Below are 21,207 nucleotides of genomic sequence, written 5' to 3'. Positions count from 1 at the left end.
TATGCTAATTGGTATTATTTCACAAGTACAGATTTTTGTTTCCATCACTTATCAAGGTCATTCTCCTAAGTTTAATTTTCTCAAGACACATAAAGACTTTAAAGAAACTGTATGTCCCATACTAGAACTTTGGAGCTTTAGACTCACTACCCACGAACTTAAGCCATCTGCAGCCTCTTCATCTTGTCTGTATCTCTTGTTCCTATTCAAAGGGCACAAGAAAAGATCTGAGCCTGAGCGTTAATGGCTGAGAAGATGAAATAAATTGGAGCCCAGGGACATGAGCTCCTTGACGACTCCTTGGTCAAATCAGAAAGGAAATTAGTCGAGATGCTAATGATGATGCGTGCTCAGCACGCCACGTGGCACCTGTTCAACCCTCACTGAGATAAGAGAAAAGCAGAAGCTATTAACAATTTTAAAGCCATGTTGGGGAAACTGCAACCCTGAAAGTTAGCCACAAGACTGCTAATTAAATTCTCTGCTCAGTCATTTATTCTTCCAGGTTAGTGTTTAAATCATGAAAACATGTATTTTTATTTTGGTATAATCATATAAATTATTTCTTAAGATTGCTCCAATTAGCACATCTTTTCTTAATGTTACCAAGGCAATTACCCCAGAATCATACTCCTGCCCCTCCCCTGAATGGAAACCAACTGCCCTTTTCTGAGTTTTAGGCTCAGTCACAGAAGGAGGAAGCTGCAAAGAGACAAGAACGGGTTAGAATTAGCTGAGTCCAAGGTGGCTGAGAACCTGACCTCCAGTAGACCTTGAGCCTTATTATAAGCTCACTTTAATACATTACCATGCTAAATGACACACCCACCGATGCCTGGTCCCTTGATAGTTGTCATGGCAACAACCAGAAGGGCCCTACAAGGACTGAAAAGGAGTGTTAACTTGTTCTAAGTCCAAACCACACTCTAGTTCTTGGATAAGCCATGAATATTCCTCCCTCTCTTTACTCTTTCCCTCCCTTGTACCTCCACCCTCTTATATATATGGTGTCTCAGCCAGAGGCAGGGTGAGAAGTTGGTTGGTGAACTGAGTTCCCACTTCTCCATTCTTTGGCCATTGAATAAAGCTTGTGCTGTTCCAGTCTGGGGCTCTGGGCTAGGACCCTGGTGTGGGGCCAGACTACCAAATCAGTAATATTCCCTTGTTTTCCTTCTCTTCATGCTTACGAAGCACTCGTGTAAGAAATTTTCACTAGCTGCTTCCTTTCAATACTGTATTCAGGCTCCCTTTGGATGTGAAGTTTGCCACTCCTTTCATAGATAGGCAAGATACCATGCATTCTAAACCACAATTAATTTCAAGGAAAGTCCCATTTGCTCACTGCCCCCTCATCTTTTTGCCTCTCACCTAATGGCAACATCAACAGCAACACAAACAAAATGCTGAGTCACATACTCAGATTGTGTTGTTTCTACATTTCTTCACTGGATTTCACAATTTTCCTTCCAACGAAATCTCTTCCCAACGACCAATATTCAAAATAGAGACAAATAGAAGCTCCCAAAGTCTCTCTGGGCCATTTTGACAATGGCTGCCTTATCTCACTTAATTCTCCAGTGATGCTGTGAGTTATTTACTGCTATCGTTTTTATTTTAACTGAGCCTTGGACAGCTTTCAGAACATGCTCAAGGCCACACAGCAGTAAGAAAATGGAGCCAAAGCTGCACTTATTCAATCATGTATTTTTGGCGTGCCTCCAGTGTGCCAGATACTGCTTTTGGCACTGGGGAGACATCAATAAACAAACAGGCAGAGTCCCTGTCCCTGGTGGAGCTTATATTCTATCCTAGTGGATTTGAGGACAGGTTTGTTTAATTCAAAAATGGTGTGGACTAAACTAGACATTATGCTGGCTTAATTCTACTTAGATTCTTTGGTTGTCTCTCTTATTCAATCAACGTCTCTTTCCCAGAGGGGTGTAATTCTACTTTCTTAAACAGTGTGCTTATGTGGATGACTCCTTATTGGCTTAAACTGGTACATTCTAAAATCAACATCTACCCACCCTCGTGTTTTCAAACAATCACCAGTGCAGTGACTGGCAATCTTCCTGTGGTACCTGGAACCCACAAAGCCCATTCGTACACAGCCTCTTGTTTATTTCTCTTACCTACGTCACAAGCTACAACCAGGCCAGGAATTATGATCCTGTCACATGGTTTGTAAAGGACCAAGTTATGAATGGGGGAGGAGCTGATCTCACTCTACTGTCTGAGGAATGCAAAATGTGTTCATTCATTTTTATTCAGCGAATTTGATTTAGCATTAAATTCCATATACTGCTCACCTAATGGGAAAATATGACTTGAGTCACTCCTGGGGCTCCCTTCCCAAAGCCCTGCTGAAGGAATTCACTTTGACACTGATCTAATCCCTTTGGTCTGGGCCGTTCTGCCACACTTGGGGAAGGAGACGTCACTGCTGAGCATAGGAAGCACTGCTGTCCCCATCTGCGGTCTTGCCCCCAACCTGGGCACTGCCAGGGAGAAAGGTGTGGGGTCCAGGAGAATTTTGTCAGCCTCAAATCTTTGTTTCCTCCAATGTCACCCGAAGTTTCTCTTTTATTTTTTCCTCTGTGGCCTTTTCTCTGTTCTTACCCTCCAGGATACATGGAACAAAGGCTTAAGTTTTGGAAACAAAATGAGGAAGGAAGGGATCCTGCAGATGACTCCCTTTGACTAGCTGTCACCAGCTCTTGTGAGGCAAAGGAGCTTGAAGATGAGGAAGTGCTTGAAAATATTTCCTAGGGAGAAATCTATAAACTAATATCTCAAAAATTCTTTGGAGACACGGCTCACCCTTATTCATTGCTTATTATTATGAGCCAGAAACTGTGAGAAGCACATTAAGTATCTAATCTCATTCAATCCTTTCAAAATCCTAATTCACTTAGCCCTCTAAGTGTTCCCACTCTGCAGGTGAGGAAAATGAGGCTCACAAAATTGATGTAACTTGTCCAGCATAGTGGGTGGCAGAGTTGAGATGTGGCCTAGGTTTGACTTCAGAACTAGGCTCCTTCACATCTGTGTTCCTCCTATCCCACCTGTGTTTCTCCAATGACTGGGAAACTACTATGGGTTGCCTACCATCTTTCATTGCTTTCATTCACTGGCATAGAATTAAAGGCATTTTCCATCCAAATGGGCTTGGCTTCCTTTGAGATGCTGATCAATTGGCTCTGCTTTATGTATGTGGTGTTTCACTCCTTCAATACCACTTCGCTTTCCTTATGTCTGGACAGCTCTGTCCATGATCAAGTGTCTCTGTGTCAAGACCAGTGCTACCTATACATCAGTGTGCAGGAAGACGTTTCTCTATAGGTACTCAGTGAAAACGTGTGTTAACAACACCCACATCTAGATGTTTGGGTTCAGTGGGTCCAGGGAGGATTCTGAGGGCTCATCTTTAGCAAAAATTCAGGTAATTGTGGGGAACGTGGCCCATGGTGCATCCTTTGAGCATCACTGCTCTATCTTATCCTTTCTTTATTTTGTCATTAATATTTATTCAAGTCTCTGCTTATTTGGTTACAAAGACCAGAAACACTCTTAAGTTCAAATGTAAAGAGAGTTGACTGAAAAGGAAGACAAGGTAACATAAAGAACATAGACAGTCCACTTGAGAATAGGGCAACAGTTGAAGAGCTGTTCTGTTTTGCTCGTTAAAGACTCCATGGCCTTGTCTCCTCCATTCTTCAGGGCTGCATGAGAGTATGTCCCCTCCATTCTCATCTCTGCAGACGAGCTTTGTCCTGTCCGCCCACAGCCTTTGCTTGCGAAGTCTGAAATAAATCCTACATTTGACATATAATGGCACTGCACTCACTAAATACACTCTCTATATTGCTTACTTCAACACAACAAACAAGAATCTGACTTGCTCAATTTAACTGTCCATGAGTCAGCTGCCTTTGCTCCAGTGGCCACCCTGGTGCAGTCACTGGAGGTTATGTTGACACGTGGCGGGGTACAGGGTCCCACATTGCAAATGTGCCTGTGCAAGCCTGCCACTGAGTCAGGAGGGGAGTTTCCTAAGAACATGGCTGTGGGTGGGGGTGAAATCACACCTCTGGCTACTACAATATCATCATCAGAGGAATCTTCTTAAGACTCTACTTTTTATCTTGTCAGTTCTCAGCTCAGCTGCTCCCAGTTCTCTCCGACTGCTCCCTATGAAACATGAGGTCCAGTCAAATGGTTCTTTGTAACATTCAAAGCTGCCTGTGACCTGCCCTGCTGTACCTTTCTGCCGTCACCTCTCCTACAGGAACCACCTTCTGCAGCTGGATTCTACTCCTTCTACTCCTCCAATGTACCATGTCCCATCTGCAATGTTTCCACGTTCTCTACATTTACGTACTTTTTATTTAAAGTCCTGTTAAGCCTTACTACCCTTATGACACCTTTCAAGATCGCTCATCCTTTAACCATTATCTGTGTGACCAATTTTGACCTTCGTTACATTTGGTCTTGTGTTATCCTGTTTTAGATCTTTCATCTTATGTCACCAAAGAGAATTCTTGGAAGGCAAGAATTACATTAGACACAGCTGACTTCTCCAGAGTCTCGAAGTAACAAGGCCACCAAAAAAATAAGACAAAGCAGGAAGAAAGTGATTTACTATTGGCACTACTGGCAGAAATATCCTAAGAACTGAAGTCAGACTTCAGCTAGGATATCATTGTTAAAAAGACTTTTAAGAGAAAAGGCATCACAGCAACATAGAAACATGAGTCAATTAATTGCAGAAGAAATCACCTCATAGCCAAGTAAACGTCCATTGCTCAACTTCCAAGGAACGGCGTTCCAGGAAACCTCAATTTCTGAGGAAGACAGGCTATTTGCGGAGACTTGAGATGGAGCTACTGTAGGCTCTATTTGGGAACAGAAAGTGAAATACAATTATAATTTTTACAGTTAATTAAAAAATTTTATTGTTTAAAAAAGCATTTTAACACATTTGAAAGTATTATAAGATATTCTGTAAAAGTATTTGACATCATGAACCATGTCTTGGTCACTTTCCATTTCTCAGGAAGAGACGGTATCACAGCCATGAGCGTTTACTTGTGAACAGTCAGAGCAACTCTACTTCCCTCTCCTGCACTTCCTTCTGGGACTCCCACTTTCCCTCTCTTTTTCCCTTTGTTCTTTCCTCCCTATCATTATTTCTCTCCTCTCCTTCCCACAGCCCCATGGGAAATCCTATGCCCACAAATGCTACTTTTTTTGTCTTGCCAAACAAAGGTCAAGGTCTACAGAGTTCATTTATTCAATAAGCATTTAGTGATTATCCTGTCTAGCTAGGGCCACAGGAGGGGCAAGGTTAAATGAGACCCTGTACTCTTGTGAAGTAGATAATCATGCACATAGCTTTCTGCACAGTAAAAAGATCCCCTTTGCCGGGGGAGGGTATAGCTCAGTGGTAGAGTGCATGCCTAGCATGTACGAGTCCTGGGTTCAGTCCCCAGTGCCTTCATTCAATCAATCAATAAATCAATCTAATTACCTCCCCCAACAACAACAACAACAACAACAACAACAACAACAAATTTTAAAAAGATCCCCTTTGTAATGGACAACTCTTGGGGCTCACAGTGATTCTCCCCTCTCAGGGCACTGCTCTGAGCAGAGATGCCTCCTCCCCTATTATCCATCTCTGTGATAAATGATGCCCTAGCCATGGCTGATTGACGCCAGCTCCAAGGATGGGTCTATTAGATTTTTTTTTCTCCTGAGAATTTGGCAATTGGTTTGGAGAAACAAGGAAGACTTGGGGCCAGTCAGTCCAGCTCTGCTGCCCTAGAGAGGCTCTAGGTTTCTGAGGGCCCAGAGCTTCTCTGACTAAGGCTCTTCATGAGGTTCGTTGTTTACTTCTCCTTTGATTCAACAAAAGGTCTGAGTATATTTCCAATAATGCCCTCACTTTTTTCAAAGACAAGTCAAATCATTTTTTGACATTTGGAACAGAAAGACCTTTAACCAACTCATCAGTGGAGGCAGGAATGGCAACAGGAGAAGGAAAGTGCAGGAGGCAAGAAGAGTAAAAGGCTCTGGCTGTCCCTCCCTCCCCCACTGCCGGTCCTCCGCATTCAGGATGCACAGTGAAGGCAGTGCCTGAAAACTCCTTGGTTAATTGCGATCACTCCCCAGACCCCTGAACTGCCTGTGTAATGAAAATCTGCCTGGCAACTCTTGCAAATGGCGTCTGGCTATGAATATAAAAGTTCTTTCTTTTGCAAAAATTTTTATAATGCCTGTTCCTTTTTCTCTCAGAACTCAGTGGAAAAAGAATAGAAATAGAGGGAGAGGGTAATAAGAAAAACTGAGTCTCGTTGTTTTTAGGAATGAGAATTGTATGCCAGTGTTTGCAATTTCCTGTAAGGTTTGGAGGGTAGAGGAGATACTGTGAGGTCATATTTCATGAGCTCAAATGTGTCAAGAGCAAAGGCCCTGCGTTAAAAATACTAGCTCAATATGAGTCTGTATGGATTTTGGCAAGTTCATTAATTTTTTTTCATCAAGCTTCCATTTTCTTTCCATTTGTGTAAATGGGAAATAACAATAGTATCTCTATGGCACTCCTCCTTGGAAGATTCATATTAGGTAATGTCTGGCTGATCGTAAGCATTCAATACATGTTAGCTCCTGCCATTCTAATTAGGTAGAACCACATGAGATAGCCGATATTCAGCTGCTCTTGAGCTAGAAAACGGCAGTTTCATAGGATTGTCCTAACGTTGTTATCTTATAAAGAAATGCAACATGGATGCACCTGGAGAATGTCATTCTAAGTGAAGTAAGCCAGAAAGAGAAAGAAAAATATATGAGATCGCTCATATGTGGAATCGAAAAACAAAAACAACAAAAACAAAGCATAAATACAAAACAGAAATAGACTCATAGACATAGAATACAAACTTGTGGTTGCCAAGGGGGTGGAGGGTGGGAAGGGATAGATGGGATTTCAAAATTGTAGAATAGATAAACAAGATTATACTGTATAGCACAGGGAAATATGCACAAGATCTTATGGTAGCTCACAGAGAAAAAAATGTCTCAGTGAATATATATATGATCATGTATGACTGAAAAATTGTGCTCTACACTGGAATTTGATACAACATTGTAAAATGATTATAAATCAATACAAATTTTTTAAAAATAAAATAAAATAAAGAAATACAATATCTGGGAGAGGTATAAAAAAAAAGGCAGAGAAATGGAGAGAGTCCAGAGTGGAGTTGGTACGAATTTACAGCATCTGGAACTGGGAAGACACATTCTCAAACATGCACATTCCACATTCTCCAGTGTCACACTTCTAGTCCTCCCTCTCCATCCTGTTACAACCATTTACTCAGGGATAGAAACCATGATAAAGCTTGAGACTAGGGCACTTCAAAGATATCTTAATCTTATCTCCAAGAAGAAAGCTGTGGAAGGCCATGTTGTCCCTGCTTCACAGGCTGGGACTCAATGTGTTCCTCACAAACAGCTTTTTAACTAATTGTTATGTCCTTCAACTATCCACTGAGTCTCAAGCAGGCATGGTTGATCTTCATTACCTGGACAAGGAATCTAACTATGACTTCATTCTTCTTTTGAAGAAATGTATCTGAAGTCACAAAGAACTTCCAAATTGGTTTTTGGAGCCCAATGGGCTTATTAGTTTGGAGCTGATATACAGATCTTCCTCAACTTATGAAGGGGTTACAGCTCGATAAGCCCATCATAAGTTGGAAATAGCATAAGTCAAAAATGCTAAAAAATCTAACTTACCAAAACAGCATAGCTTAGCCTAGCTTACCTTACACATGCTCTGAACATTGGCATTGGCCTACAGTGGGGTGAAATCATCCAATACAAGGTTTATTTTACAATAAAGTGTTGAATATCTCCTATAATTTACTGAATACTGTATTGAAGGTGAAAAGCAGAATAGCTGAATGGTACAGAATGGTCCTAAGTGTATCCATCATTTACCCTTGTGATTGCCTGCCTGACTCGGAGCTGTGGCTGCTGCTACCAGCATCACGAGAGATTATTTTACTACATGTCGCTAGGACAAGATTAAAATTCAAAACTCGAAGTACAGTTTCTTGTGAATGGGTGGGTCACGTGCGCGTCACTGTAAAGTTGAAAAATCTTAAGTCGAAGACCATCTGTATAATTGTAACGTTTCTGTACCTTCTTCTGCAGAGAATACTGTGGTCACTGGGCTAAACGGTCCTTCACCTTTGTTGTTATAAACACCCACTTTAACTTCATACAGTGAAAAGGGCAGGATGCTTTCATTCCTGAAGACATATCTCGGGGTCTCAGGAGATGTGACCACTGTCTGGATCCAGTTGGTAACTCCAAGTGGGCGGAAAGCAACAACATAACCAAAACCTTCACCATTCTGTAGTTCTTCAGGGACTGGCTGTAAAGCAAAGATACATTAAATCACGCTTACCCCTGAGGAAAGACCAAAATAAATGCAGCTGTAAAACAAAATCTTTTGTAAAAGCCATCGAATAACAGTCTATGTTTTATTAAGTGGTTAGATTAAAAAAAGAGAAAAAGGTCAGAGGAACAGTCAGCTGCTTTTAAATAGACACATGGCACTCTTTCATAGCCATCCAGATAACTAACTGAAATTCTCCAAAATTATTCAGATTTTTTGAGCGTCCTGCAGCCCCCATTTGAGTTGTGAGTAATAAAGATACACTTTCAGTTGAATATATTGCATCTCTAAATCAAATAAAAATCATCTAATCCCTAGTGTTGACTTCATGGGGCAAAAAATCACACATTGATATGATGATTAAGTGCAAAAGAGTGAAACTTAAAAAGAGGAAGTAAAAACAATGTATTAAACTCAAAACTGTATTTGCATCGTGTCAGAAATTACTACTGACCCACCATCATGATCTATTGATTTTTAAATTTTTTTCCTCGACATTTTCAGATAAAATAAATAAAACCAGTGCCTTCTGACTGTGTTAATTAACATTCTTCCTAATTATGATGTAAAGCAAGGGCTGAAACAATGGCCAGGAAACAGCACCTGCTGGAAAAGAGGGGTGTACACCATCAGCGGGGGTGCAGCTGCAGGGAGAGCCCTGAGGGCAGCTCCCGAGTAAAGAGCCAGGACTTGACTCTCACCCCACGTTTATTATTTACATGAACTTGGGTGAATTATTTAATATCTCTATGCCTTAACGTTTTCATCTAAAAAATGTTGCAAGAATGAAGTGAAAAAAATAAGCAAAATGCTGGGAACAGTGATTAACACAGAGTGAACGTTCCAAAATATTAGCCTCTGGTACCGCCACCACCGTCAGCACCACTAGCACCAACAGGAAGCCAAGACTGTGGGAAGAGCATCACCCTGAGGGGGAAGACTCTGCCCAGACACTTACATCCCAGGTTATCACCAGTTCAGACCGGCTTCCACCTCCTCCACTGACTTCTGAAGGAGGCACTTCTGGAACTGTATAGGTTAGAGAGAAGAGATGAAACCCGATTTGCATTTGGTAATGCTTGTCTGAAAGAAGACTCAGTGCGGCTTACTTTTAAAATCTGAAGTAATTTGATCATTGGCAGATTACACATGTGTTAAGTGTGTGTGTGCACAGGTACATATATATGCAATATATATGTGTGTGTATATATATATATATATCTTTTGGGGAGATCATCACATTTCTATTTGCATAAAATTTTTAAAGATTCAAAGTATCTCAAATAGTAAGAAAAAAATGACTCAGTACGAAGGTTAATAAAATAAGAAAAAGCGAGTCACCAGAAGTGATGGTAAATCAAGCCAGCATGAACATGTAACTTGTGATTATTCCAAGTAGAGATCTAAATCTCAGAACATTATTGACTGTATATAAAAATGACCCAGACTCAAATCTTCAAGTCCTGTTATGAGATATTCTCTATGAATCTTGCAGAGGCATCAGACTTCTCACTGACACTGAGAACTTTATGCTAGGTAAATCCCACGGCACACCTAGAAGACATGTTCCCTGAAGGCTGGTCTTTGTTGTATTCACAGCTGTATCCATCACACCTAGAAAGTGCTCAGCACACAGCAGATGCTCCCTAAATATGTGTTCTGTGAATAAATGAGCAAAGAACCAAGACAGACATGGTTCTCCAACTTCTCACAATACCTGACATAGGCATTATATGCATGGTCCTGAGTAAAAGCATCACTAAAGTTATTGAAATGTACTCCATAACTCTATCTTGGCTTCATTCCTAAAGTGACGTACTGGCTGTATTTCAAACACAATTCTAGTCACTTAGTTGATACTACAGATTCTGAAAAGGAAAGTCTTCAGATCTTCTCTGATACCTCAATAATGTGATAGCATGTATACTTTCTACTTTTCAGTTTTAACATTAGGATATTTTTAGCATTACAAAGACTCTAATGGTTAATATTAATAGTTGCCCCACACGGAAAGTTTCAACAATGATTCTCTCCTATTTTAATATGTGAGGGGCCAAAATATACCTATTCATCAATCGCTGAAGCTCGTTCACTGTGCTTGGTAGCAGAATGAGATTTCCTAGCAGTAGAACTCCCAAATGTCATTATCCTACCAATCTGTCAATGCTTGTTGTAAATGAAAACAACGCTTCCCCTGTTAACAGGGTGACTATGTCAGAGAGTAATTATAACCTTAAGTGACAAAAACATATTCACTCCACATGCACTAATGAATGCTGATGATACACTGAACTCCTGCAAATGTCCTGCTACATCAGAATCACTTACATATGAGTCTGTTGACAAATGCCAGATGGCCAGTCTGCCATTAGATGGGTCAGATAATTGCAACAGTGGGTCATTTGAGGCTGAACCCCTGCTGACCTGGAGACCAAGGCCAGGGGAAGTGGAAACACATACTCAGGAAAACCTATGAAACCATTACTCAGGAAACAAAAACACTAACCTGCCTCTTCAGTCCTTACTTTTTCTGAGGGTAAACTGGGTTCTCCACCTCCGATTTTGTTACTGGCCACAATTCGAAATTCATATTCCACCCACGGATTTAACTCGACCACCGTAGCTGTGTGCGTTTTCCCATCAATGACCTCAGGCACTACAAAGGAGTATTTCACAGAGGTGAAAGTCTGTATGTCTGAGCACTGACCTGAAATCCGCTTATAGTACTGGTGGCATCTGTATCTCCCCCTTTACCTGTTGAGGCCGTCTGCCAACCCACAGAGAAGGGTGTCCGCGCCTGGACAGAATAGGCGATAACCGGGCTATGGTTGTCTGTACCTTCTTTCCAAGATAGTTGAGCTGTTGTATCTGTAATTTCATCTACCTTCACGTTTTCCGGTGGTCCAGGTGAACCTGAGAAAGGTGATAATGCAAACCACGGTGAGCAATGCCATAAATGTCATCCTCTATCAAAGTGGAGAACAAGTCACGTGACACTTTAACATCGCCAATGGATCCCAATTTCAAAAACACTTAGGGAACAAATCCAGATTTAAAGCCAGAGCTCAAAGAAATAAAAAAGTGTGTCTGAAATAGTACAGAAAATAAAACCATAGCCTATAGTGTTTAATAAATTTTTTTTTGTACAATTTGATGAATTTTGATAGATGGATACCCCAGTGAAACCACCACCACAGTCAAGTTCTGACCTTGGTGAGGGCCACTGGGCACAGCTGTGCAGGGTGCCTGACACAGGGAAACCTGGCCAGCAGGTGAATGGAGGCTCTTTATCAACATGAGCCAAGAGGAAGAGACGAGGGGCAGCCCTTTCGTTAGGATTACACAATGACGTAAAAATAAATTTGAGATTTGTACAGTCTTACTTTTAGGCACTTGAATATAGTTAGAGGAGACTAAAACACAGGAAAAAAAACTTAGGAAAAAAAGGACATTTACCCTGCAAGAAAGCTACTACTTTTTAACTTTCACATTTCTGTTGTTAGATATTAAACCTGGATGTGAGTCAGGGATTCCAAAATCCTAATACTCCACAATTGCAAATGACATCTGCTTTTTGAGTCCTCTGTTCAGCAGGATTCCTGCACCTTTCCAAATTCAACATGCTTTACTTTTGGCTTGATGCCTTTTGCATTCATATACTGGTACATCTCTGTAGTTCCTAGTCTGTTATCTAAAGCTGTTTTATTCTATGATGCACTCTGGTCATTTTTCAGCCCAGCAGCAAATCAGTACTCTGGACAGGAGCTCAGATTGGCAAATTTTCTCAGGCATCCTGGATGATTCTGGTTTCTTTGGAAGGAGACACACACACACAATATCACAATTCTCCTTCATACTAAACATCGCTGAATTAATGGCATGCTCAAAAACACATGAGCTTGGCAGCAGCTGTGGGATGCTTATTACAGTGTGAGCTATTTGAATGGCAAAGTTGAGATTTTTATTTCTTTGAATTAGCCATCCGTATTGTCACGTCTTCTGGTCTATAGTGGGGGATGGGAATCAAAGCAATACTGTAACTCGCATGCTCATAAGCTATCTCATCATGGTCTTTCCTTCCGTAAGAAATGATCAGTTAAGATGCAAAATTAAAAAAAAAAACACATCAAGCCGTTAATATTTACCTCTAACTATGAGGTCGGCGGCAGATGAAACACTGTCTACCCCCGTCTGCACCATACAAACATATTTTCCACTGTGTTTCAACTGAATGTTTCTGATCATTAAATCGCCTGATGAACTCTGTTGGAAAAAACAGGTAATGAACATATCACTATATTGAAAATACAAAAAATCTTGAAGGCTATGGCCAATAACACCATTGGGATAAAAGCTATATTTAGAGAGAAGACCAAGGTGGTTATAAGGCAGAAGACTGCAACAATGGAAAGGACAGAAACAGAAACACATTAAAAGCCATACATGACTGCAGACACGGACTTCTGTAGCTAAATAAATGGCACGCTTTCCCCTGGGCATTTATGGTTTCAAAAATAAATAAGGGCAGAGATTACAGTCTCAGAGTCATTTACTTCCACCAGGGTGACAGTTCTTTTTATATCCGCTGCTCAGCACCAGCTCGACTTTTTTCTCTGGTTCCAACCTCCTTGCAATTATCTGCCTGAGAAGAGGAGGGAAGCATTTAGGTATCTGCTGGGAGATAAACGCGGCCCGACAAGGGGATTATCACGGTTGAAACACTTTTCTGAACACACTGGAGCATTTAAAAAGACTAATGCTATTTAATTCCTTTGCTATAGAATTTAGGGACAGTCAGTATGAACCCCTCAATAAAAAATAAATTAAAACATTTTAAACCAAAAAATAATAGCTGTCCATAAAGACATTGGTGGGTGCTCCACAAAGCCAATTAATGAAGCAAATGTATTTCTAAAAGCTCAACTTCAAATGGTCCTCGTTTTAAAAGAATGTAAAATCACACTCATAAAATGACTAACTGCAGGCCAGTGTCATGCATTAGTAAAAGTATGGATTGAAATAAAATGATTTGGAAAGCAAAGCCCTTGGGAAATGATCACTTACTGGAAAATCTCTAAACTGGTACAGCAGAGGAAGTGATCAGTGATTTGTTTTATTAATTAAAAGGATAGTTTTAGTCTTGGGTTTTCCAAGTATTTGTTGAAAGATAGATTCTCCTATCATGCTTTTAGGTCATTTCCTAAGATCTCCTATAGGGTAATTTCTTAAATATTGCTTCCCATCCATAGGATTCTTAATGGGGTATCTATTCTCTGTTGGTTGGATTGTATGGCTTTAGCTTAAACTTCCTGTGTACTGGGAAAAGGCAGATGTGAGGTGATTGATGGCTGTAATTAAATGATAATCCAGAAACTGTTAAGCTTGCACATTTTACTTTCATCAAGTTAAACTTTTTCCTTCCCCTCCCTCTCTCTCTTTTTCCTCAGGGCTATTTACAAATTTATCCCCAGGACAAAACCTTCAATGCTCGCTGACCTTTAGAAACTCTTCAGGTTTTATGAGCTCCATATACTCACAGGAGGTTGATTATCATTTCTATAGAAATCTCTTATTTTCAGTGAAGTAAGAATGGTTACTATTAAATTCCATCAAGGCAGTGGGGTGAGTTATTATCCTTCCCTGCATTTATTTGCTTATTCTGAAAGCAGTTGGGTAAAAAAGAGAATTGGAACCTGGACTTTCTTTATGTCCTTAGACACATGCATATAGCTTTTAGGCATATAAGCTGGTTTTTGCCTCCTGAAGGGGTGAGGAAGAGATTAATGTTGGACTTGTTACTTCTGTTCACTCTGGTATTGATGGGTGAAGAGAGACATAACTTAGCTACACTGTGTAATAACCAAACCATCTTCCTGAAGGAATGCAGCTAGGCTCACCATCAGGGGAAATATAATTTTTAATTATTTTTTACACTGTAGGGTGAAAAAGGAAGCAATGAACATGTAGACAGTAGGAACCACTGATTTTTTTTCTGTACCAACATGAAGTAGAGTGGATCAATACATTTAAGGAAAATAACAAAAATTAAGAAGGAACTTGTCCTTAATTATTGTCTCTCTCAATAGAATATATTCATGTTGTTTCTCTTCTAAGTGCTTTTTTGCTCTCACCCTATCTACTGCTGTTTAATGGAACAATATATAGAATCAAGATGCATCTTAACAAAAGGTCATTGAACACTTGCCGTATGAGATTCACTTGAGCGTAGAGAAGTGTTTTATACACGATCTCTGCTCTTTCGATGTATACCCGTCAGGGTAATAGATATACATGGGGAACAAGTTATTTTTACAAATTTAAAATAAGTTTATTTAATAAAGGTTAAATAAAATCACATGGCACACACCATATGTATACAATGAAAGAAGCAGGAAATTTCCAGTCCTGATGAGGACATGTAACAACCGAACTCTTATCATTCTAATGCCAGTGTAGACTGGCGCAACTACCTTAGAATCTTGTTTAAAAAATACCTACTAAGGCAGGATATGTATAATCTACAACCTGGCAATTCCATTCCTAAGTATATACTTTGCAGAGATATGTGCATGCATTTATCAAAGACATTTACAAGAACGTTTATAGCAGGACTGTCCATAATAGCTACTGAATGGAAACAGCCTAATGTCCATCACAATAGATTAATAAGTAGTGGAACACTCACTTAAGGAAATACTGTTAGGCCATGAAAATCAATGTACTATAACTACATATGTCAACATGGCTAAGTCGCAACATAAAAGATATAAATCAGATAGAAAACAGTACAATGATACTAATCGATTATACAACAAACCTAGACTGTAGCTACCTTTGGACGGACAGTGCCCTGCAATGAGGCACATTGGGGACTTCTGGAATATGGGTCATGTTGCTTCTGATTTAGTGTTGGTTACTTGAGTGTGTTCATTTTGTGAAAATTCACGGGGCTGTAGACTTATGATTTGTGTTGTTTGGTAGGATATAATGACTCTCAAAATGCAGTCATTATTCTTTACAACTATAGCTCTAACTGCTTCTCTTTAAATAGGACCGTAGGCTGAAGTGATCAAATAACGCGACTGTGGTTATAAACTTCAATTTCTTCCAGAAGAATTAAATGTTTAATAACAATAGAAGTGCTATTAATTAGAACATTCTATAATTTCTTATTAAGATGCAATTGATTAAGCCTAAGCATTTAATAAAAGTTAAAAAAATGAAAAGGAAATTCCAGAGGGAATTTTCACTTACATCAAACCAGTTTCTGTCCCCATCAATTTTCACTGTTAAAGGTTAGAAAATAGTTCATTACTGATTAATTATGATAAAGGGGATAGGACAGGAATGTCCAAAAAAAATACAAGTAAAATTAGTCTAAATGTGGTAAACAGTACTTGATAATTTTTCAATACATTTATCAGTAAAATTGCATCTATTATTTACATATAATTAGAGGCAAGCTTGTCATTGTTTACAGTATAAACAGAATTCACATAAAAAAATGTATGGACATTACCAACATGAATAATCTTCGAATAAATTCTTAGGAACACTAATAACTCTGAATAAAAATAGCTTCTACTTTATTGTCCATTAAACTAGTTAGTCTTTGTACTGTTTTCCTACATCCACCTTTCTCCCTGTTCCCTCAAATACAACAGACTAGAACTGGGAAGACGCAGAGGCAAAGCTTCGTTTTCTGTACTTCCCTGTCTCCCTTTCTCTTAAAAAGTCCCCCTCAAAGTGCAGCAGAGTAATTCCCAGTCTTTCCAGAAAGAAAGGCTTTCTTCTATTCTATTTCTATTCTATTCTATTTCTGTTCACAGAATTATTTGAAAATAGAGCTTTTGGCAGTGGGAGAAGCCTATTCCTATGACTTAAACACAGGTTTAAGAAGAGGAAGACATTCCCTATGTCGTATGAATTTTAGCTCTTTCTCAAAAGTAGTGCTATCTTTTTAAATAGGATCATTCATTCAAAATTATTTTTTTAAGCAACGGCTATATCTGGGGATACAATGGTGTTGGAAGAAAACCGTCTTTATGTTCATGGATCTTACAGCTGAAAGACAGCCATTAATCAAATGACTACAACAAATCAAAGTAAAATTACAATGTAATGCAAGTTCAGAGTACATAGAGGAATCTATGATTTTCTGGCATCTCAATGTATTGATAGTTGCGCTAAGATTTGCAATATGGGTATAAGCTACTGAGCAACAGAGGGTAAGAAGAAAATGGTCTACACTAGAGGTTCATATTCACATCTTCACAACAGTAATTTCTCTTATATTTGAAAATATTTTTAAGCTTTGCTAGAATTACTTAATTGTCTAATTATTTTTTCATCTAATCATATAGATTTCTCCTAGAAAAGATCACATTTCCAGACCATGTTACAGGTATAAACAGTATATGGATTTGTAAATCAAATCCAGATTTGAAAAAATGGCAAAGGAAAATCCAGTGTGCATGAAATGAAATAGAAGAGGAGCTTATTAGCTTTTCCCTGTATTTTCTTAGGTGATGATGCTAATAGAATTTTTGATGTAATTTAAAAACCGCTGTGCATTGAAAGAAAAACACTACACGATGTGCTAACCCAAGCCAGGTGAAAATCAGTAAGCAGATGGATCATTACTAATTACAGGTAAGAAGAAAGCACAAGTGATATCTACAATATGCTAAAAATCAAGGTATAACATAAACCCTGGAACCCACAGAAACTTCTTGAACAGTACAAATGCAGCATGAACGTTCAATATCACAAACCACTGGCAGAAACCAGTTTCCTAGGAAGCACTCTTGATGTAAATGCTACTGCTGGGCTGCCAAGAAGCATCATTTTTCCAGTTTAAGGGGGGGTGGAGACATTTTGACAACTATTTGGAAGGCAAGGTAGAACAGAAGGTTCTCCCCCCCTTTTTTTTAAAATCACTTTTCACAGCCTGTTATTGTATAGATTCCAATATTAATTATTCATCCCAACACCAGGTTGCCTTCCAAGCCCTGACACTGCATGTAAATCATACACAGCCTTGCAAACAGTCGAACACACAGGTAACTTCTGGAACCTGAGTGGTGTTTTTCTCTGTGAAGTTTCCTGAAGAAACTGGTGGTAGACATGACTCACCTCTGTATTTCTGACCAACCAAGTGAAACCTTGCCCCCCACCAAATGCAAATGGCTGCAACAAGACCACCTATGTTACAAATGTACACAGCGTGCCCAAGCAACAGAAATGACTGGCAACCGCTGAAACATGAAAATGGGACCTCACCCTGGGAACAGTTTTAATTTTTCTGACTGATCAATAATTTTATCAAAACTACAATGAGGTATCACCTCACACCAGTCAGAATGGCCATCATTCAAAAATCCACAAATGACAAATGCTGGAGAGGCTGTGGAGAAAAGGGAACCCTCCTGCACTGCTGGTGGGAATGCAGTTTGGTGCAGCCACTGTGGAAAACAGTATGGAGATTCCTCAAAAGACTAGGAATAGACTTACCGTATGACCCAGGAATCCCGCTCCTGGGCATATATCCAGAAGGAACCCTACTTCAGGATGACACCTGCACCCCAATGTTCATAGCAGCATTATTTACAATAGCCAAGATATGGAAACAGCCTAAATGCCCATCAACAGAAGACTAGATAAAGAAGATGTGGTATATTTATACAATGGAATACTACTCAGCCATAAAAACCAACAACATAATGCCATTTGCAGCAACATGGATGCTCCTGGAGAATGTCATTCTAAGTGAAGTAAGCCAGAAAGAGAAAGAAAAATACCACATGAGATCGCTCATATGTGGAATCTAAAAAAACAAACAAACAAAGCATAAATACAAAACAGAAATAGACTCACAGACATAGAACACGAACTTGTGGTTGCCAATGGGGTGGGGGGGTGGGAAGAGATAGATGGGATTTCAAAATTGTAGAATAGATAAACAAGATTATACTGTATAGCACAGGGAAATATATACAAGATCTTATGGTAGCTCACAGAGAAAAAAATGTGATAATGAATATATATATGTTCGTGTATAACTGAAAAATTGTGCTCTACACTGGAATTTGACACAACATTGTAAAATGATTATCAATCAATAAAAAATGTAAAAAAAATAATAATTTTATCTGAAACTGTCTGAGGCCTAGTTGTCCGAACAGGTGATGGCTAACACAGTTTATATGTAACCTGTTCACATCAAAAGTTTTTGACTTTCTTTGATCCCAACAAGCTGGAATAACTGTTCCACTACAAGATTTAGGGCCCAGCTTGTTTTGCCATAACTGTTTCGAAAGTGATGCATGAAAGATAAAAATTTGGTCAAAGATCCTTCATGCATATTTAAAATTGTATCAAATGCCCAAGTTACCTTAAAGGTATGAGCTTTTCTATTTTAACATCAAGTTCATATTAACAACTTTGGGATTTATTTTTTTCCAGCCAGTGCAGTGTTTGTGGAGCATCTTACTGGAAGCTGGTGATTTCAGGATACCCAGTGCTTGTTTCCACAGTGATGGGACCTCAGTGTTTTCTAAACATCAGTCATTAGAGATACACCTCTGTATTTTTTTTTTTTTTGCTATATTCCAGTACTAAATGCTCTATTATTTACTTAATTCTTTCCTAAGCTGATTAACTTTCTTAAACTTAAATTATATGTAAGTCAATACAGAAAATGTGTACTTTTACCTAGCACAGAAAACTGCTAACTGTTAACTGTCAGAATGAATACAGTGAGTAAAAAATAATGCAAATGGACACTGTCCAAAATAACATAAATGGACACTAGCTGGATGCTGTCAAAGTCTCTGAGACTGGAACCTTTGCCTTCTTTTAATTAAAAAAGGAGATTAGCAATAATTAGAGAATCATTAGTGATAAACCTAACACCATACTGAATTACTCTCCTTGATTTAACCTAAAAGACTGAAACAAAATTGGAAATAGAATAGGTCTCATTCTGCCTTATTTAATACTGCCTATTGAATACCTAGTCAGTGCTTTGAAAAACGCAAGGTGACCCAGTTCACTAAACCCAGTAGCTCTGAGTGTTCACTGTACAGCAAATTCAGCTGGAGAGTCTTTAAAAAAAACAAACAAACCAGAAATGCCTAGTTTGCTTCACAGAACAATTAAATCAGAATGGACTAGAAAGAGGAGACCCTTTAGCTGATACTAATGATCAATTAGGAATAAAAATCTTTAAACCTTCTGAGATTTTATATTCTTCATCTTCACTCTTGAAAATACAAGGTTCAAGATAATCACTCAGATCTTCCCTAACTCTAAAATTCTGCAGTTAATAAATGCATAACATTATCATTAAGTTAGGCTGTTTAGTGCTGGCTTTATAAGCTGAGAACAGCACTCCTGTGTATATTTTCATTCTCAAAGATGTGTAAGAAAACTAATATTTGGGAAACAGGTACTACATGTCAAGCACAAGGCTCATTTCCGTGATATTAGACGGCCCTGATGTACTTGTCATTTAAAAACAATAGTCATTGAAATAATTCAACATGGTGATAGATTTCTATAGGTTCATATAGATTCATCATTAGTCAATGTGAATCACCCAAGGGTTATTCTGAATTGATCTAACAATTCTGACATAGAATGAAACTATTTCAAGTCCCAAGAACCTATCCCGAGTAACAATTTAACTCATAGATCAAATGTAATTTTGTTTTGTTTTGTTTTTACCCTCATACTAGAGGTTTAAAATATAGCTGGGGTAGATTTGTCCCTTGTAGAATGATAAGGCTAGTATATGAAAAAGAAAGTCCACTGATACAAAGGAATAAAAAGCCTTGTTGAAACTTGACCAAGTTGTCCTAAATGTCTTATGTTTACTTTTAGTCCCAATTACTCTTGGTATGTAACAAATTACTCCAAGACTTCGTAGCTTAAAAAAATGATGATCATTTATTCTGCTCAGGAATGCACAATCTGAGCAGAGCTCAGGGAGAACAGCTCATCTCTGTTGTGAACGTCATCAGCTGGTGCAGCGTGATTTGGGACAAGCCAGCCAATCTACATGACTGGAGAGCAGTGTTGGCTACTGACTGGGAGTTCAGCCACACCTACGGGCTGGGGAACTTAGTTCCTCTGGAGGTAGACCTCTGCACAGTCTACTTGGGCTTCTTCATGTTATGGTGGCTGGATTCGAAGAGAAATTGCACCAGTGGAACAAGGTGGAAGTGCAGGCATTTTTATGAGCTAGCCTCAGCAATCACAGAGCATCACTCCTGCTGGTCTTCACTGGTCAGGGCCGTCACAAAGGCCTACTAGGGTCAAAGGGAGAGGCATACATTTTTCCACTTGATGGAGAAGAGTGTCAGTCATACTGAAAGAAGAGCATGTTGGGCAAAGCGTGTTGTTGCAGCCGTCTTTGGAAAACAGCAGGCGCCACAGCCCTCCAGATCCATCCTGTTCCTGTCACACTGTCTCTTTTGTGGGTAGCTGACCCATATGAACTATACACAATGGGTTTCCTTCCCTTCTATCTTTTCCTCGGGTTCCTCCCATCAGGAGGGAGAGAGGGAGAACAGTCTGCGGTATTTAGTAATCAAGATGCACCTTTGTAGGATTATTTTAAGCTGACTGTGCCAAGAACCCAATGTAGATTTTTAAAAACCCCAGTAACTCTGGTCTAGATCACCCTTTCTTTCATACCAGTAGTTTGTATGTGAACCAGAGAAGGGACACACAAG

General features: G+C 39.3%; 1 protein-coding gene across 3 annotated transcripts in view; it reads right to left on the bottom strand.

Moving 5' to 3' along the window:
- Positions 1-21,207, bottom strand: part of CNTN3 (contactin 3) — a 299,956-nt gene that overhangs the window by 21,979 nt on the left and 256,770 nt on the right. For all 3 annotated transcript variants that reach the window (XM_032458081.1, XM_032458082.1, XM_032458083.1), the window contains exons 14-19: positions 12,616-12,733; positions 11,225-11,383; positions 10,977-11,126; positions 9,429-9,499; positions 8,212-8,446; positions 4,780-4,895 (exon numbers count right to left, since the gene is read on the bottom strand). In XM_032458081.1, coding sequence (XP_032313972.1) covers positions 4,780-4,895; positions 8,212-8,446; positions 9,429-9,499; positions 10,977-11,126; positions 11,225-11,383; positions 12,616-12,733 — 849 coding nt within the window. The remainder of the gene's footprint in view (positions 1-4,779; positions 4,896-8,211; positions 8,447-9,428; positions 9,500-10,976; positions 11,127-11,224; positions 11,384-12,615; positions 12,734-21,207) is intronic.

This window comes from Camelus ferus, chromosome 17 (genome assembly GCF_009834535.1).
Source record: "Camelus ferus isolate YT-003-E chromosome 17, BCGSAC_Cfer_1.0, whole genome shotgun sequence".
In the NCBI taxonomy this organism is placed as follows: Eukaryota; Metazoa; Chordata; class Mammalia; order Artiodactyla; family Camelidae; genus Camelus; species Camelus ferus.
Note: the sequence above shows the minus strand (reverse complement) of the source record. Positions and strands in the feature narration are given on the sequence as shown.